General features: G+C 40.1%; 1 protein-coding gene across 1 annotated transcript; it reads right to left on the reverse strand.

The window, feature by feature from the left end:
• Nucleotides 1-7,973: 7,973 nt before the first annotated feature.
• Nucleotides 7,974-14,767, reverse strand: nr1d2a (nuclear receptor subfamily 1, group D, member 2a). Its single transcript, XM_084944242.1, has 8 exons — nucleotides 14,367-14,767; nucleotides 11,564-11,800; nucleotides 11,389-11,477; nucleotides 11,142-11,286; nucleotides 10,341-11,041; nucleotides 10,050-10,235; nucleotides 9,355-9,565; nucleotides 7,974-9,226 (listed from the first exon to the last, which is right to left on the reverse strand). The coding sequence occupies exons 1-8, from the start codon at nucleotides 14,395-14,397 to the stop codon at nucleotides 9,027-9,029; spliced, it is 1,800 nt and encodes a 599-aa protein (XP_084800368.1). The 5' UTR covers nucleotides 14,398-14,767; the 3' UTR covers nucleotides 7,974-9,026.

Raw genomic sequence — 14,767 nt, forward strand, 5'->3', positions numbered from 1 at the left:
TCAGTTTCTATGCCATATGTTAAAACAAGATCTAGAGTGTGATTAAAGTGGTGGGTGGGTTCTTTTACATTTTGAGAGAAGCCGATTGAGTCTAATAACAGACTAAATGCCATGTTGAGGCTGTCATTTTTAGCATCTACATGGATGTTAAAATCACCCACAATAATTATTTTATTTGAGCTCAGAACTAAATTAGAAATAAAGTCTGAGAAATCAGACAGAAACTCTGTGTAAGGCCCAGGTGGACGATAGATGATAACAAGTAAGACTGGTTTCTGAGTTTCACAGCTGGGGTGGACAATGTTAAGCATCAGGCTTTCAAATGAATTAAAAGTCTGTCTTGGTCTTTCATTAATTAATAGGCTGGTGTGAAAAATTGCTGCCACACCGCCCCCTCGGCCTGTGCTTCGAGGTTTCTGGTAGTTAGAATGACTCGGGGGTGTTGATTCATTTAAACTAACATAATCATCCTGCTGCAACCAGGTTTCTGTAAGGCAGAGTAAATCAATTTGTTGATCAATTATTAAGTCATGTACTAACAGAGACTTGGAGGAGAGAGACCTAATATTTAATAATCCACATTTCACTGTTTTACTCTTTGGTTCAGATGTGGATACTGTACTGTTCTTTCTTTGTAATTGTTTATGTTTAAGTTGTTTGTTGCTGGTTTTTAGTTTGTTTTTTGTCTTTTTGGAAGCTGACACAGTCTCTATGGAGATGGGTTTTTGGGGGGGTAGCAGGAGGAGAGAAGCTGCAGAGAGGCGTGTAAGACTGCAACTCTGCTTCCTGGTCCCAACTCTGGACAGTCATATTTTGGGGGGTTTAATAAATTTGTCCATATTTCTAGAAATGACAGCTGCTCCATCCAAAGTGGGATGGATGCCGTCTCTTCTAACAAGACCAGGTTTCCTCCAGAAGGTTTGCCAATTATCTATGAAGCCCACATCGTTTCTGGGACACCACTCAGACAGCCAGCAATTTAAGGAGAACATGCGGCTAAACATGTCACTCCTGGTCTGATTGGGGAGGGGACCAGAGAAAACTACAGAGTCCGACATTGTTTTAGCAAAGTTGCACATCGATTCAATATTGATTTTAGTGACCTCCGATTGGCGTAACCGGGTGTCATTACTGCCGACGTGAATTATGATTTTACTGAATTTACGTTTACCCTTAGCCAGCAGTTTTAAATTTCCTTCAATGTCGCCTGCTCTGGCCCCTGGAAGACAATTGACTATGGTTGCCGGTGTCTCTAGCTTCACATGTCTGAGAACAGAATCACCAATTACCAGAGTTTGACCCCCGGTGGGTGTGTCACCGAGTGGGGAAAAACGGTTAGACACATGAACGGGTTGGTGGTGTACCTGGGGCTTCTGTTTAGGACTATGCTTCCTCCTCACCGTGACCCAGCCGCCCTCTTACCCCAGCGGCTTTGCCTGTGTATCCCCCAGCTGAGGTGTTCATCAGTGCAGTGTTGTTCTCTGGGTTAGTAATTTGGGCAAGTCCAGTGTACTCCATGATGCAGTAAGCGTTGGCCTCATCCCAGGTCTTATTCTCACTGATAAAGTAATAGATGTTTGGAAAGGAAGCAGTGGAGACACAGAAACCTGAAGAATAAAATAGATTTTTATTTGACGTTTTACAAAGAAATACTGTTTATATTTATTCAGAATGTTTGTATACTTGGTACTGCAGAAAATGTTACTTTCTACAGTAAATAATTTCCTCAGTAGATCCTATAATAGGAGAAATATGTCATTGATGGTTCAACTTGTGGTGTAGATAGAAGACACTTTTTAAATTGTACTTATGTTAGTGAACATTTCTAAGTTGATACGCGCTCCTGCGGTATATGGAGTCAGCATTCTATCAAACCATGATTTCTCAAATTAGAAAACACAATTAGCTTTTCATTGAGAAAGAAGTGAAGTTAAGCAAGAAAAACATACAACACTATGAAAAAATGATGCAATTGTAGATATATGAATAATAAATATATTAAGCTAAAATTTCAGTCTACAACTTTTCTGTCCCTGTGTTGTATTATTATTTATTTATTTTTACATTTAGTTAATTCCTTACTTTTTATTCATTTAATTATAGTCATAATGTTGGAGCAACAGCGGTCTTCAAATATCATTTCATAAAACTCTATGCAATATTTGGTCAGTTATTACCTCTCTTATAAAAAAAAAAAATCAAGGTAGAAACAATTTCTATTTGGAAAAGAACAGTGAATTATAATTATAATTACATGCTGAACAAGAATTTAACAAACAGCACACTCCTGAAATATTACCTGAAAGCATGAGAAGGACTACAAACACATCCATGTTCACTTTGATTAACTGTGGAGAAAAGAAGTTCAGCAGAATGTATAAATTGAAAGCTATAATAAATATACAACATTCACTGTTAGAATGAGAGTGGTTAAAAACCAAAGCGATTAGAAAGGACCGAAATTCTTACAGGTATTTAAACATACCACAAAATGTTTTGTGTCTTGTTTTCTTGAACGTTTAACCTGACACTAACTAACTAGCTTTAAATATATAATATAGAAATCTCCTCTATATTTTTGCATTTAGTTAAGGGCCTCGTGTTAATGTTTATACCTTAATATAAAACTCTATTACTACAGCAAATTTCAAAAAGAAAGTTGTATATATGTAGATAGATAGATAAAAACTTACCACACTTCTTGAGTTACCAAACATGAACAGCTGCTCGTCACTGTGTGTTCCTTTCTCTCTGAGGTTGCTGTTATAATATAATGCAAATAAGTGGAAAGTTTAAATTTCACTTGTGACACACCCTTGATGACACTGTGAGGCTTTCTCGTGACCCTCCCATATAAACTGTGCTCTCTTTAGAGATTTACAACTTCCATGATTTCTTATGAAAGAATTCTCTTTTTCACATTGGTTATAGTTGATTAACATAAGTATTCACAGCAAGATGTGACGCCGACATAAGTCACATTTTTGTTTGAACTGAGTTTTACCAAAGTAAATTACATCAGTGGTAAAACTCCACATTGTATCTATTTAATAACAGGTGCAAATTTTATTGAAATTGAGCACTGAAAAAACTTTTAGGAATGTTGCAAGCTTGTGCGGATGTGCATGCAAACCTCCACTGATTCATTCAAGTGTTCAGACCACATAATGTAAAAATCTATTACAAAATCCATTTTACATTACCAAATACGATAGCTGAAATGTAACAATATGAAAAGTCTTCAGAAGCATCACCTGATGTGTGAGGAATTTTGGAGGAATTTTGGAGGAAATTAAATTAAATTGGTTTGTAAATAGAGTTTGCATCATTATTTTTTCTTCATTAGGATTTTAAATTGAATCAACTTCAACAATTATTGCTATTATTTGTTTGTTTGTTTTTTAAAATTATTTGGGGATCACAACCGAGTTTTTTAGTTAACGTAAGTAGCATCCGTCCATTGTTTACACATACACGTAAAACTAAGAACTAACAACTAAGAATTTGTTGTAGTTTAAACAAGTTATTATAATAATAACTATGATTATGAACATGTAAATATTACATAAGCTCATAGCTGCTAAACATTAGTTTTGTTATTGAGTGACAGTTTTATTTCCCTTAAACAAATAAAAGAATAACATTTTTTGATCATATTTGTCATAAAAGATACTCACAAGAATAAAAATAAGACTACTGTGATAGGACCATGATTGCACTTAATTTTTTACTTATGTCACGGCTGAGGAGGCGAGCCGTGTGGCGTGGAGGAAGGAGGACCCAAGATGCAAGCAGTGGATGAAAATGCTGGTGAAGTTTATTTACAAGGTGGTGTAGTGGCAAACGAGCAGTGGGGCACGACAAAATAACTGAAGACACCTAAACTGGGAGAACTAAAATAACAGACCTGGGAGCATACGACAAAGGGATGAGAGGCAGACAAAAAGCAGGACCCCGAGGAACACAGAGTAACGCAGACGAACCGGCAACAGGCAGGAGAACACACAGGGCTTAAATACACACACCAGTAATCAGGGGATGAGAGACAGGAGGGCAACACGGCTGGGAGGAATCAGAGCTGACGGGACAGGGGAAACGTAAACTGAACACACTCACATCAGACAGAGACCTTCACAATAAAACAGGAAACTCAGACACGGGGAACCAAACAAGACACAGAACTAAACAGACAGATTCACAAACAGACGGGGTGACACCATAGACAGACAGAGACACAGACTCAGAGGCAGACCGAATATAACACATAGAACTCAAACAATAATAATCATCATCATAATAAACTAGAAAATGATAATAAACTAAAAGCGCTGGGTCACCGACCCAGGACCATGACAACTTAATTGTAGGTCATGAGAATTATGCATATATTTAACAAAATTATTTTCTCAATTATCATGAAAGTACAAACTGGAAACTCCAGAATTTTGTTCTATTTGGATAGCACAATCTACTAATATTGTTTTTAAGTACAATTTTTAGTACAATTTTTCATATTTGAGCAGTGCAGCATGAAAGTTGAATGACGTTTTTTTTTTTTTTTTCATTTTTGGGATTATTAATTTCATGCTGTAAAGTATTTTGTGCTTTATTTAGCAATTTTGTAAAATGTAACTATATATCATCTAAATATTTTTTATCAATTTAAACTGTTAAACTATTGAACATTTTTAATGTAATGGTCCCAAAACAGCTCTTGATTTATTTTGATGGCAAGAAAGATCAGGGAAAATTTTAGGCGCTTACATTTAGTTTGTGAAATATTAATTTTCAAACATGGTTTGTGTGGAAACGATGGCTTTAAAGTGGGCTGAAAGACCATTTTTCAAAAGAATGTATGCTAAAGTGTTTTATATGTAAAGCCAAAATTTCACAGCACTCAGTATAAATGTTGACGTTTTGATCATGAAAGGCTTCCTTTTCTTAATCACTTAATTTCAATTAAAAACATCATGACATCCAGAAACTGTGTGGAAAAGACTTTCATAAGCACTCGGGACAGGAGCTTGTGGCTGCAGTTAGAGAAGGCTCTTCAATAATGCAATGGAGGATGTTGCTGTCGTGGGTCTGCTGCACTGAAACGACAACATCATGACAAAAAGCCACAAAAAGCTTATGTAGATACTTTGCCATATGTGTATATATCATATTGTTGCGTGTGGGTTATAAAATAAAACCACAGATGAAACCACAGATCTTTTAATTAAGGTTGTAATAAAGGAACATAGTACCCTGTCAGTATGAGATAAGCAGTTCATCGGTTAATGCACGTTTTTCCTTCCTGCTGGAGTAATGATCCAAGTCAATTCTAAATTTGTATGACTGAACGTGTTAATGAATCCCAGGTTTTCCACAGACAGTTTAAGGATAGATTTGGGGGAATGTTTTAGGCCGATTATGAGTGTATGCCAACCTCTCCACACTGAACTAAAGAACTGAACTAACTGTGACCTCTGAAAACAGACTGAAGCTCAGTAATATTTCACAGTAATATTTCTGTGCTTGATCTGAATTAATTTGTCAAAGGTATTTATGTAATTTTTTAAAATATTGCTTCCATATACTAAACATAATGAACTTTTCAGTCAACTAGTACTCTGCAATACAAGTAGAAATGTACAATTATCCCCACAGTACTGATTATGCTATATGCTATTTACTATCATTTAATGTCTATTAAATGATAGTAAATACTATGATGATTTGGAGATGTCTTCAAATGTCAATTAAAGGAAAATTCTGCAGTGTTGTGGTCTTATTGGTCAGTTATTGTGTCCCTTGAAAGTTCAAGGTGGGAAAGAGCACTGAATTATTACTTGATGAACTAGAATTTAACAAATACCTCACAGCAGGAAAAGTTATGAATGACCACAGAAAATCTTAAACTTGCAAAAGTGTGATGGAAATTTTTACTTTTGAATAAATGCATATCAATGAATGAGCCTGAGGACATAACATCATTAATAAAATGAGTAAAAATGAGTGTTGAGCTTGTTTGTTTTTTCTTAACTTGTTTTTTAATTGTTTGTTTGCTTGGTTGAGCTTTTTTCTGTGTGTTTGCATTCAAAGCTCCCTTGAGGTAGCATTCAAATCCAAAGGGTTGCACAATGCCAGCTCAGACATAAGAAAAAAGAAAGCTACAACATTCAAATTAGCTTCTACATAAAATCGCCATATATCTAAGCTCTCTTAAGCATATTTCTCTCTCAAGAATTTAGGTGTTGTGCAATTACTGTACTATATAGATTAAAGCTGGAGTTTCCTTGTAAAAATGTGCGCTTACATTGAGTTTTCCTCATAGCTAAAACATGGTAGATATTTCATTGTTTGTGATCCAGGTCATTACACAGGTACCTGAGCACTGAGAAAACATTTGAGTAACTCGAAAGCTTCAAACCTCCATTGATGATTCATTCAAATGTTTGGACCACAAAACGTCAGTGGTTGAATGTAACAATAAGAAAAATCCTGGTAGTTTAGGATAATCAGCTGCACGATCAAACTGCCTGCCCCTGACACACTGCGTGATTAATAAGTTATCTCGTTACATATATTAAATTATTGTAAATGTCTACACAATACCTCATAATAAACAACATATTGATACAATAAAACAATTTTATCTTTAAATTATACCTAAAAACCCACTCAGTTATTTTGCTAAAGTAGAGGTTGATTGCACCTCATGTATATTTCTGTCATGCTGCTTTCTACTTCTATTCAACTGTATTTTGAATTAAAGTATCGTACTTTGTGTTCAAGGTTATTTATTTTTAAAACTTTGAGTTTCAGATTTGAAACTACTCAAGCTTAAAAATCCAAATTTGGCAGCCTGAACTCTCTTTGCCAGTTTTCTTGAATTTTCTTTAAGTAGTCTTCAGGAATAGTTCCCCAGGCTTCTTGAAGGACATTCAAAGTTTTTCTTTGAATGTTGGATGTCTTTTCTCCATTAAGATGACCCCACACTGCTTTAATAATGTTGAGGTTTGATTGTTTTCTATCCAGGTATTCTTTTAGCATTGTGTTTTGGATCATTGTCATGCTGAAAAATGAAGTTGCTGCCAGTCTGGTGCTTTCTAGTTGTTTTTGTCTGGTAGATGAAAATCTGACTGTACTTTTCTGCATTCATTAGAAGCCACAGGCTGAAATGAAGCCCAGGCCATGACAGAGCCTCCACTGTCTTTCCCTTCTTTAAGAATGGATTCTTGGGTGCCAGTTTATCTCACTAGGTTGATCAGGCGATCACATGCCGCAATGCTAAATGTACCAGCCTGGATTTGAGTCTGACCCAAGGCCCTTTGCTGTGTTATCCCTGACTCCATGCTTTCCTGTCTAATCTTCACTGTGTGTTATCCAACAAAATCATGAAAAACTGCCTCTTAAAACATGGGTCCTTGACAGCCACACTTCCACAGACTCCATTTTTGATGAGGATTCACTGGACTGTAGATCAATTAAAGGGCCGGATGCATCTCTAAGGTCGTATGTCGTCTTGATGTAGTGGTTTGCCCCCTTGTGGCTCTAATGTGAAGTTTAAGTTATCTGAGTCGATGTGGGGTTTAATTAAAAAATTACAATGTTATTTTTTTCTTTGCAACATCCTCTGATACTTTATGGACCCTTACCTTTATGAATCTAGTGCTTGAGTTCTGAAGCTGCCCTTCAGGCCAGACTTTTCCAGTCAGGGGTGAAGTCTACAATATTTCATTGCTTAATTACTGTCTCCGTTCCTACCTGAGGCACTTTGGCAGCAGTTCCTTTTAGGATAAATAACATTTTGTTTTTCAAGAGTGATGTTTCCATGTTTAAATAGACACCATGTGCACATTGCTCCATCTAGTGGTAGATAACAGTCATTACATCCCCAAAATTTCTGGACATGTACAGTATAAAACCTTTTTTTTTTTATTTAAAAAAAAAACAAAAAAACAAAAACCACACACACTGCAGACAAATTATTCTTCCATTGTTTTTATTTATACTATATCATATTTATATTCTATATTCCTCAGATATTTATATTTATTTACAGGTGGCAGTGCTGCCAGTAGAAGAAACATTTTAACAAAATGGCTGACAAAAACAAATTCAAATTCAGTGCTGGGCTGAAAGCAGTTTGCCTTTTTCCACCAAACAGGTGGAAAAAGGCAAAAACATTTGTGTGCTGAAAGCATACATATATTTAAAAAAAAAATTCCCCTCTCCCAAAAGTGCAAATGTAGTGTTTTTGCTTCAAATAGCCTTATTGACTTTGCCCAGAAATCACTGGAAGGTGAACCAGCAGTTGGCATGGACATGAGTATGAAAACCAAATTTAAACACAAAGCATATAACTGTAGATTTAGCGAGTCAATTAACTGAACAGATGCTTTCGGGGGGGGGGGGGGGGGAGATAATAGTAGTTTTGCATTAATACAGCCATGCATTAGCAGCAATCTTCACACAATTTTCAATATTTTTCTGATAGCTTGCTTTCCTCAACAAACATGTAGCAGTCAAAAAAAATGTGTGTAAGGTACAGTATATGTCATATATATATATATATATATATATAATCTCTCACATTCACCCGCTCATTAGAGAATACACTTTGGAATTAAATGGCTTTTGGAGGAAACATGTTAAAAAATAATCAATATCATGGACTAATTAATTTCTATTCTATATTCTCATTAAGCCAGTTAAATACTCTTCGTGCTTTTAAAAATAGAAAACTGCATCGAACTGCAAAACTATAAACCTCTGACACACGAGCACTTGCGTGTGTTTGTGTGCAACAAGCGTAAGCTACGTCGTCTATAAATACAGTACATTTTTAATTGTTGTCTTTTCAACAAAAATAGAATAAAAAAAAAAACAGTTTCATACATTCTAGAAACAAACACACAACTGGGTTGGTCAGTTTGCAGGGAAAGGGGGGGGCTGAGAGGGGACGGTAAGAGGCAGGTCCAGGCGAAGGTGTGTGTGGAGGAAGTGGAAGTTACACGAGTACCCGCTCAGGAAGCTTTTTAAGGGTGCACTTTGAACGAGAGTAGTTCCTCTGAGTGCATGTTGTTGAGCGAGCGCAGTTCAGGAAGTTTGAGCAGCAGCTTGGTGAATGTGGTGGCCGACTCGTCGCCGTGGTTCTGCATCACCAGGTTTCTCAGTGCTCGGATAAGTTTGTCCTGCAGAGCCTCCACTGATTTTAGGTCCTGGATCCCTGAGCGGTCTGAGCCGGAACAAAGACAACAAAGAGAGAGAGAGGGCATTATTACTGGAGAACTCCTTCCGTTGTGATAATACTGCTAGTTGTGCCGTTAAACTGTTGTCCATATATGTACGGTGTATGTTACTCACCAGCTGAGACAAGCACCACAGCGGTGAAGAGGCTCATTTCGTCTGCACTGAGCCGCAGCGCCGCCAACTTCTCGCTGAACTCGCACATGGAGTTGAGGAGCTCGCTGGCACCCAATGAGCGTAGTGTGTCAAGGCTGTAGCGTTTGCCACTCAGGAAGGTCACCGTCCGCTCGGCGATGTTGAACAGAGAGGCAAATCGAACCATCAGCACCTGGAAGCAAAGATAGGAATTAATTATTTAGACCATGACAAAGACTTTGATCAAGCCAACAGAAATGTACGAATAACTGCATTTCTCACTTTATAATGTAATAAATGCCTAATAGTCTCATCCCACTTTAAACCTTTGGCACCATACTTAAGAGCAGGGTCATTTCACTGCATACTGTAGTTGGTATAAGACCAAGAATCTGCAACTTTGCACTGTATCAATTTTTTTCTTTAAATTAACTGAGGTTCAGCTCCTCGAAGAATCTGACAAGAATTTAGTGGTACACAGTTGAAACAGAAGATTCGATAAGCCTCTTTCATTTCTATCCCAACTGTTATCAGAACAAATATTTGCCTGTGCACACAGCTGGCAGATTGCTGACTGTGGCTCCTGTATTCCTGGTATTAACGAGCCTGCAGTGTCTGACTTCAAAGCGAGGACAAAATAACACGAGTGTTTGTGTTCAGCCTGTTTGCCTTCTTACCTCAAAAGTTCCAGCCTTCAGCAGGCCGACTTGATCGTGCTCGGGTAGGTCGCGGAAGCCCGGGATCCCTTTGGCAAACTCGACCACTTCTCGAACGGCTGGTGTGAAGCTCATGGAGAACTCCTCCCAGACCTCCTGGCTGGGCTTGCTGGGGTCCACGTAAGGTGAGGTGTTCATCGGGCACAGCTGGAAAAACAAACAAGAAAGATGTCAGTGTGATGAAAATTAATCCAGCTTTTCTTTTCATTGGACTCTGAAGACTTTCAAAGAGGGAGAAATGAAATCACTCACCAAGTGTGCCCTGTTATTCACACAGCTGTTTGGTCCATTATAACCATGTGAGGCAGGTTGTGTGTGGAGCTCTGTCTGTTGTCTTTGGCTGTCTTCTGACTGTTCACAGCTAGGGGTGCTGTTGAGCTGCTGCTGGCAACCTCCCCTCTCCTCCCTGTAGGCCGGGTTGGTGACATGTTGGCCGCTGCTGTAAGGACAGTTCTGGTAATCTCTCACCGCCACGCTGTTGTTCCAGCAGTTCCACCTATCCTGCTGCTCCTCCATTCGTCTTTCACACCCCATCTCCACGGAGACTGCAGCTGGTGAGGTCTGACCTTGCATTGGTGATCTCTGCTGGGTGAACGCTAAGGCATCTTGGTGCTGCCTGTTCAGTGTGACAAGTGCCTCGTCCTCACCGCTGTCCGATGAGCAGGATGAGCTTGAGGTGGTGTCCATAGAAACCACTGACTCTGAGTCCCGAGGGCACTGCGGGGAGGACGGATTGGAACACGACGGCGAATCGGAAGCAGAGGAAGAGGAGGAAGAGGATGGAAAGGAGTTGGAGTCACTTGTCATGGCCTCCATGGGCAGCGGGGGGCTCTGGTGTCCTTGGAGCATGCTGTGCAACTGGCTGTTGTTGCTCATCATGTTGTTCATGGCGTTCTGCATCTCAAGCAGCATCCTCTGCTTTTCTCTTTTTGGGATACGGCCAAATCTAACAGCTGAGAGAGAACCAATCATTAAGTTTACTAAGCTTTTAGCGTAAACATAAATCACAGGGTGTTTTTTGCTTTCTGAATGTAAATAAATCTTAACTCTCACCATCTCTAGACATCCCAACAGCCAGGCACTTCTTAAAGCGACACTGTTGACAGCGGTTGCGGTTTATCCTCATGATGGTGCAGTTCTCCATCTTTAGACACTTCTTATATTGGATGTTCTGCTGGATGCTCCTCCTGAAGAAGCCCTAAAAACAAATTCCCAAGATCCCCCAGTGATGAGCATGAGCCATGTGCACAAGAGGATGTGAATTTAATTTTAAATGAATCCTTCTAGGGATGCGTCTCACCTTGCATCCTTCGCAAGCGTGGACACCGTAGTGGAAGCCTGACGCCACATCCCCGCACACTTTGCACAGCAGCACCATGCCGTTGATTTCTTTAAAGAAAAAGATGAACAGGGGTTCACCACATGTGACACATAAATAAGCGTGCTGATCATAAAATGAAGGCTTTAGTGCTTACTTGTGATGCTGCTCTTTGAAGACGCAGATGAGCGGCCGGCCTTTTCACCGCCGTGGCCGCGCGGGCTGCCATTCTTGGCTGGTGGAGCAATATCCACTACCATGCCTATGGCCCTGCTAGGCAGCGAGGGGCGGGAAGGAGTTGGTGACGTCGACAGGTAGCCGCTGCTGGAGCTGCTGCTCATGCAGGACTCTGGGCTGGGGGCAGACCCGGAGGAAATATAGGCAATTACACCTCCTGCAGACAGAAAGAAAGAGGACAAGAGGGTCACTTTAAAATCAGGGAAAGACTCTTTACTTATATACTTGCTCCATCCGAAAACCATGAATTTAGTCTTTCTCAACATAGAAATTCAGACGCAACTTACTGCTGTTGTTCTAATACACACATGGGCAAAATATGGCCTGGAAAAATCAACAAGAAGCAACATTATCCTTAGGATTCTCGAGGCAAAATGGCTTTAATGTACTGCTGTTTAAATTCATTCCAATACAATGGCTTTCTTCACTGGCCTGTGCAGAGATGCATATAAAAGAACTGGCTAATGTAAATGTTCATACGGCATTTGAAGTGGATTTTGCTTTCAGCATTATTTTCACTGTAACCTACAACTTTTGCTTATGTTGCCTGTCAGAATAGCCTTTGGGGGGTGGTGGTCCACCCTAATTCTAACACAAAAGTGAACCAGTGCAAACACACAAGGTAAACACTGCTATCTGTGGACCTGTGATAGCCCGTTTCCATGTAAACCTGATACCAAGAATTATGGTGCATTGCAGCCATATCAGCAGATCCAGATATTTGTCTTTCTGACATACAAAACATCAAGCGTGCCAACTCTTATTGTGAAACAGAAACGGTAACGGGAATAAAACAATAACACAAACATCTACAGTAGAAACAGGTGCCTCTGACACACCCAGGCAGCACAGCAGTCCAGCATGTGCTGCTCCTGGTTGGCTTATTCAACACTGTGATTGACCTGTTTTATCACCTCCAGTGCTTGCTGGTTGGATAACACTGTTACATAACAAGCCTGGGTCTCTGTGCCATGGGAGCGTGCTCCAATGACTTGACGACTAGACGGGGTCAGTGAAGCACCAGAGCAAGGCAACACGTGTAGGAGGCAAGTAACACAAAGGGAAAACATCCACCGTGTGTTACGTAATGACATGTTCAGCAAGAAAATCTCAGCGGGCTGGCCCCGTGTTTTAGTCCCGCAGTTTTTATGCCAACAGACCCACAGACAGGTCTGCTTAAAGTGTTCATGAAAGTCCTTCAAATTTCAAATAACCTGTTAATTCCCTCAGGGCAAACGCCAGTTTGTTGAAGTGAATGAATGGGAAGTAGGTTGGTGCAGATGTTAAATGCCAAACATGCTTTGTAAGATCAAGTTCAAAAACACGGTTTACTGAGAAAACTGCATCTGCGGGTCTTCTGTAAAAGCTCTGGAGACCCTTCAGTTTGGAAGCCCATGGCCTTTTTATGCCACTAACTTTAAAAGTTTTAAAGTATAAAACTAGTCGCTAGTTAAGAGCCAATATTTTATAATTCTTTGTAACTTCTACTTCTTACTTCATGTATCTTATAAATATAATTTGAAGCTGTGTGTTGTAGTACTGAGTATGACTGGTGGCAGATATTCAAAACGTTTACAAAAAAAACAAACAAAAACAACTTGTGTGTTGTGCTACTTCTCACACAGCACCGTCTGCGCTAAGTCATTCTGGGTCACACCAGTGCCACCCCGTCTATAAACTCCTCGAAACGCCCCTGCCAAACATACTTGGGAAATTTCCACGAATATAACGTGTACGTGTGAAGAGTCGGGGTTTACTGGAATACCTGCGTGAAAGCTAAACTGTTTTTCTTCATTAACCCTTTCTTTAAAAAGCCCCTTGGTGCCAGAGGCCGCGGCAGACGATTACCTAACCCGAGCCATGACTGCTCTCTTTCACGGCCCTCCCACACGTGGACCTGTCATGAATTTCTGTGAAAGCGAAACGCCAAGAAGACAGGAAAAAAAAAAAATCTAGGTCAGCTCGGTGCTGTTTCTCCCCGGCTCACGTGTACCCAGCAAGAGAGCCTTGCGCCAGGAGAGCCACATTCGGAGTGGATTATGCAACACCCTACATCACGGGCTTCGTCCCGACCAATCGGAGTAGAGCACCGCCGAAGCGTGCGCCCAAGAAGGGAACGCCCCTCGACCAATCAGAGCAGTGTTCCGTGGGAGCGTGTACACAGAGGCACATGGCCAGGATACGCTGTCCATGTGAGAGGGCTCGGGGAAGTGGAACACTGTTGTTGTGTCAAATGTAAAAGACGCAGCGCCTCAGTGGCACTCCTAACCTCGTTTTAAAACACGGTAATACAGCGAAAATACGTCTATTAGCACACTTTAAAACCTGCGACGACTTAACGTAACACAAGTCTATAGAAAAAACATGATGGTGTTCAAACGTTAAGTCTGATTATTGCGTTAAAATACTGTCCACTCGCTAGGACGTCATTCATTCACGTCCTGCTGTTTAAAACACTTTAAATTCCTTATTATTCACTAAATAAGTGCATGACACACAGGTACAAGTCAATGTCACGCATACCTTTAATGGGAAGCCCATCCACAACCGTCAAAAGCCCATATAAATAAACTTTTTTGTAATAAATATATTAAAAGCAGCTGACACCGTTAATCAAAAAACACAGCAGCAGCAGTAGTAGTAGCGTCTCTGCACAGTGCATGCAATGGATGTGACAGGCTTAAATATCTATTACTTTAACTATTAAAGAAAAACAAACTTACCAGGCTTGGCTGTCCCAATGTCCTCAGGCATCTCCGATCAATGAATTAAGAAAATTAAAAAAAAACAGTCCAACAGATATCTGACTAAATTCGCACAGTCTATCAGGATTTATTCTGCCACTTCACAGATCAACGACTGGTACTGAACTCTGATAGTCAAAGACGGTGCACGAGCTCACATCGAGCTTCTATTTCGGAAAAATTCTGCAGGTCCAACTCGGTGAGTCATGAAGGCGCGTCTGAGAAAGAGTAGGTCGAGTATAGGCAGCTGAATAGGGAGGAACTCCCCCCTCTTTTTTCGCCGTGTTTGTGACTGCGGGTTCGTGGAGAGAACTAAATGTTCTCAATAGTGGGCTCGCCCATGTGACCCATTTGTCAGCCACGCCCCTCCGCCAGGGCTG

This window comes from Perissodus microlepis, chromosome 11, assembly GCF_051167445.1.
Source record: "Perissodus microlepis isolate ML-2025 ecotype Zambia chromosome 11, ASM5116744v1, whole genome shotgun sequence".
NCBI lineage: Eukaryota > Metazoa > Chordata > Actinopteri > Cichliformes > Cichlidae > Perissodus > Perissodus microlepis.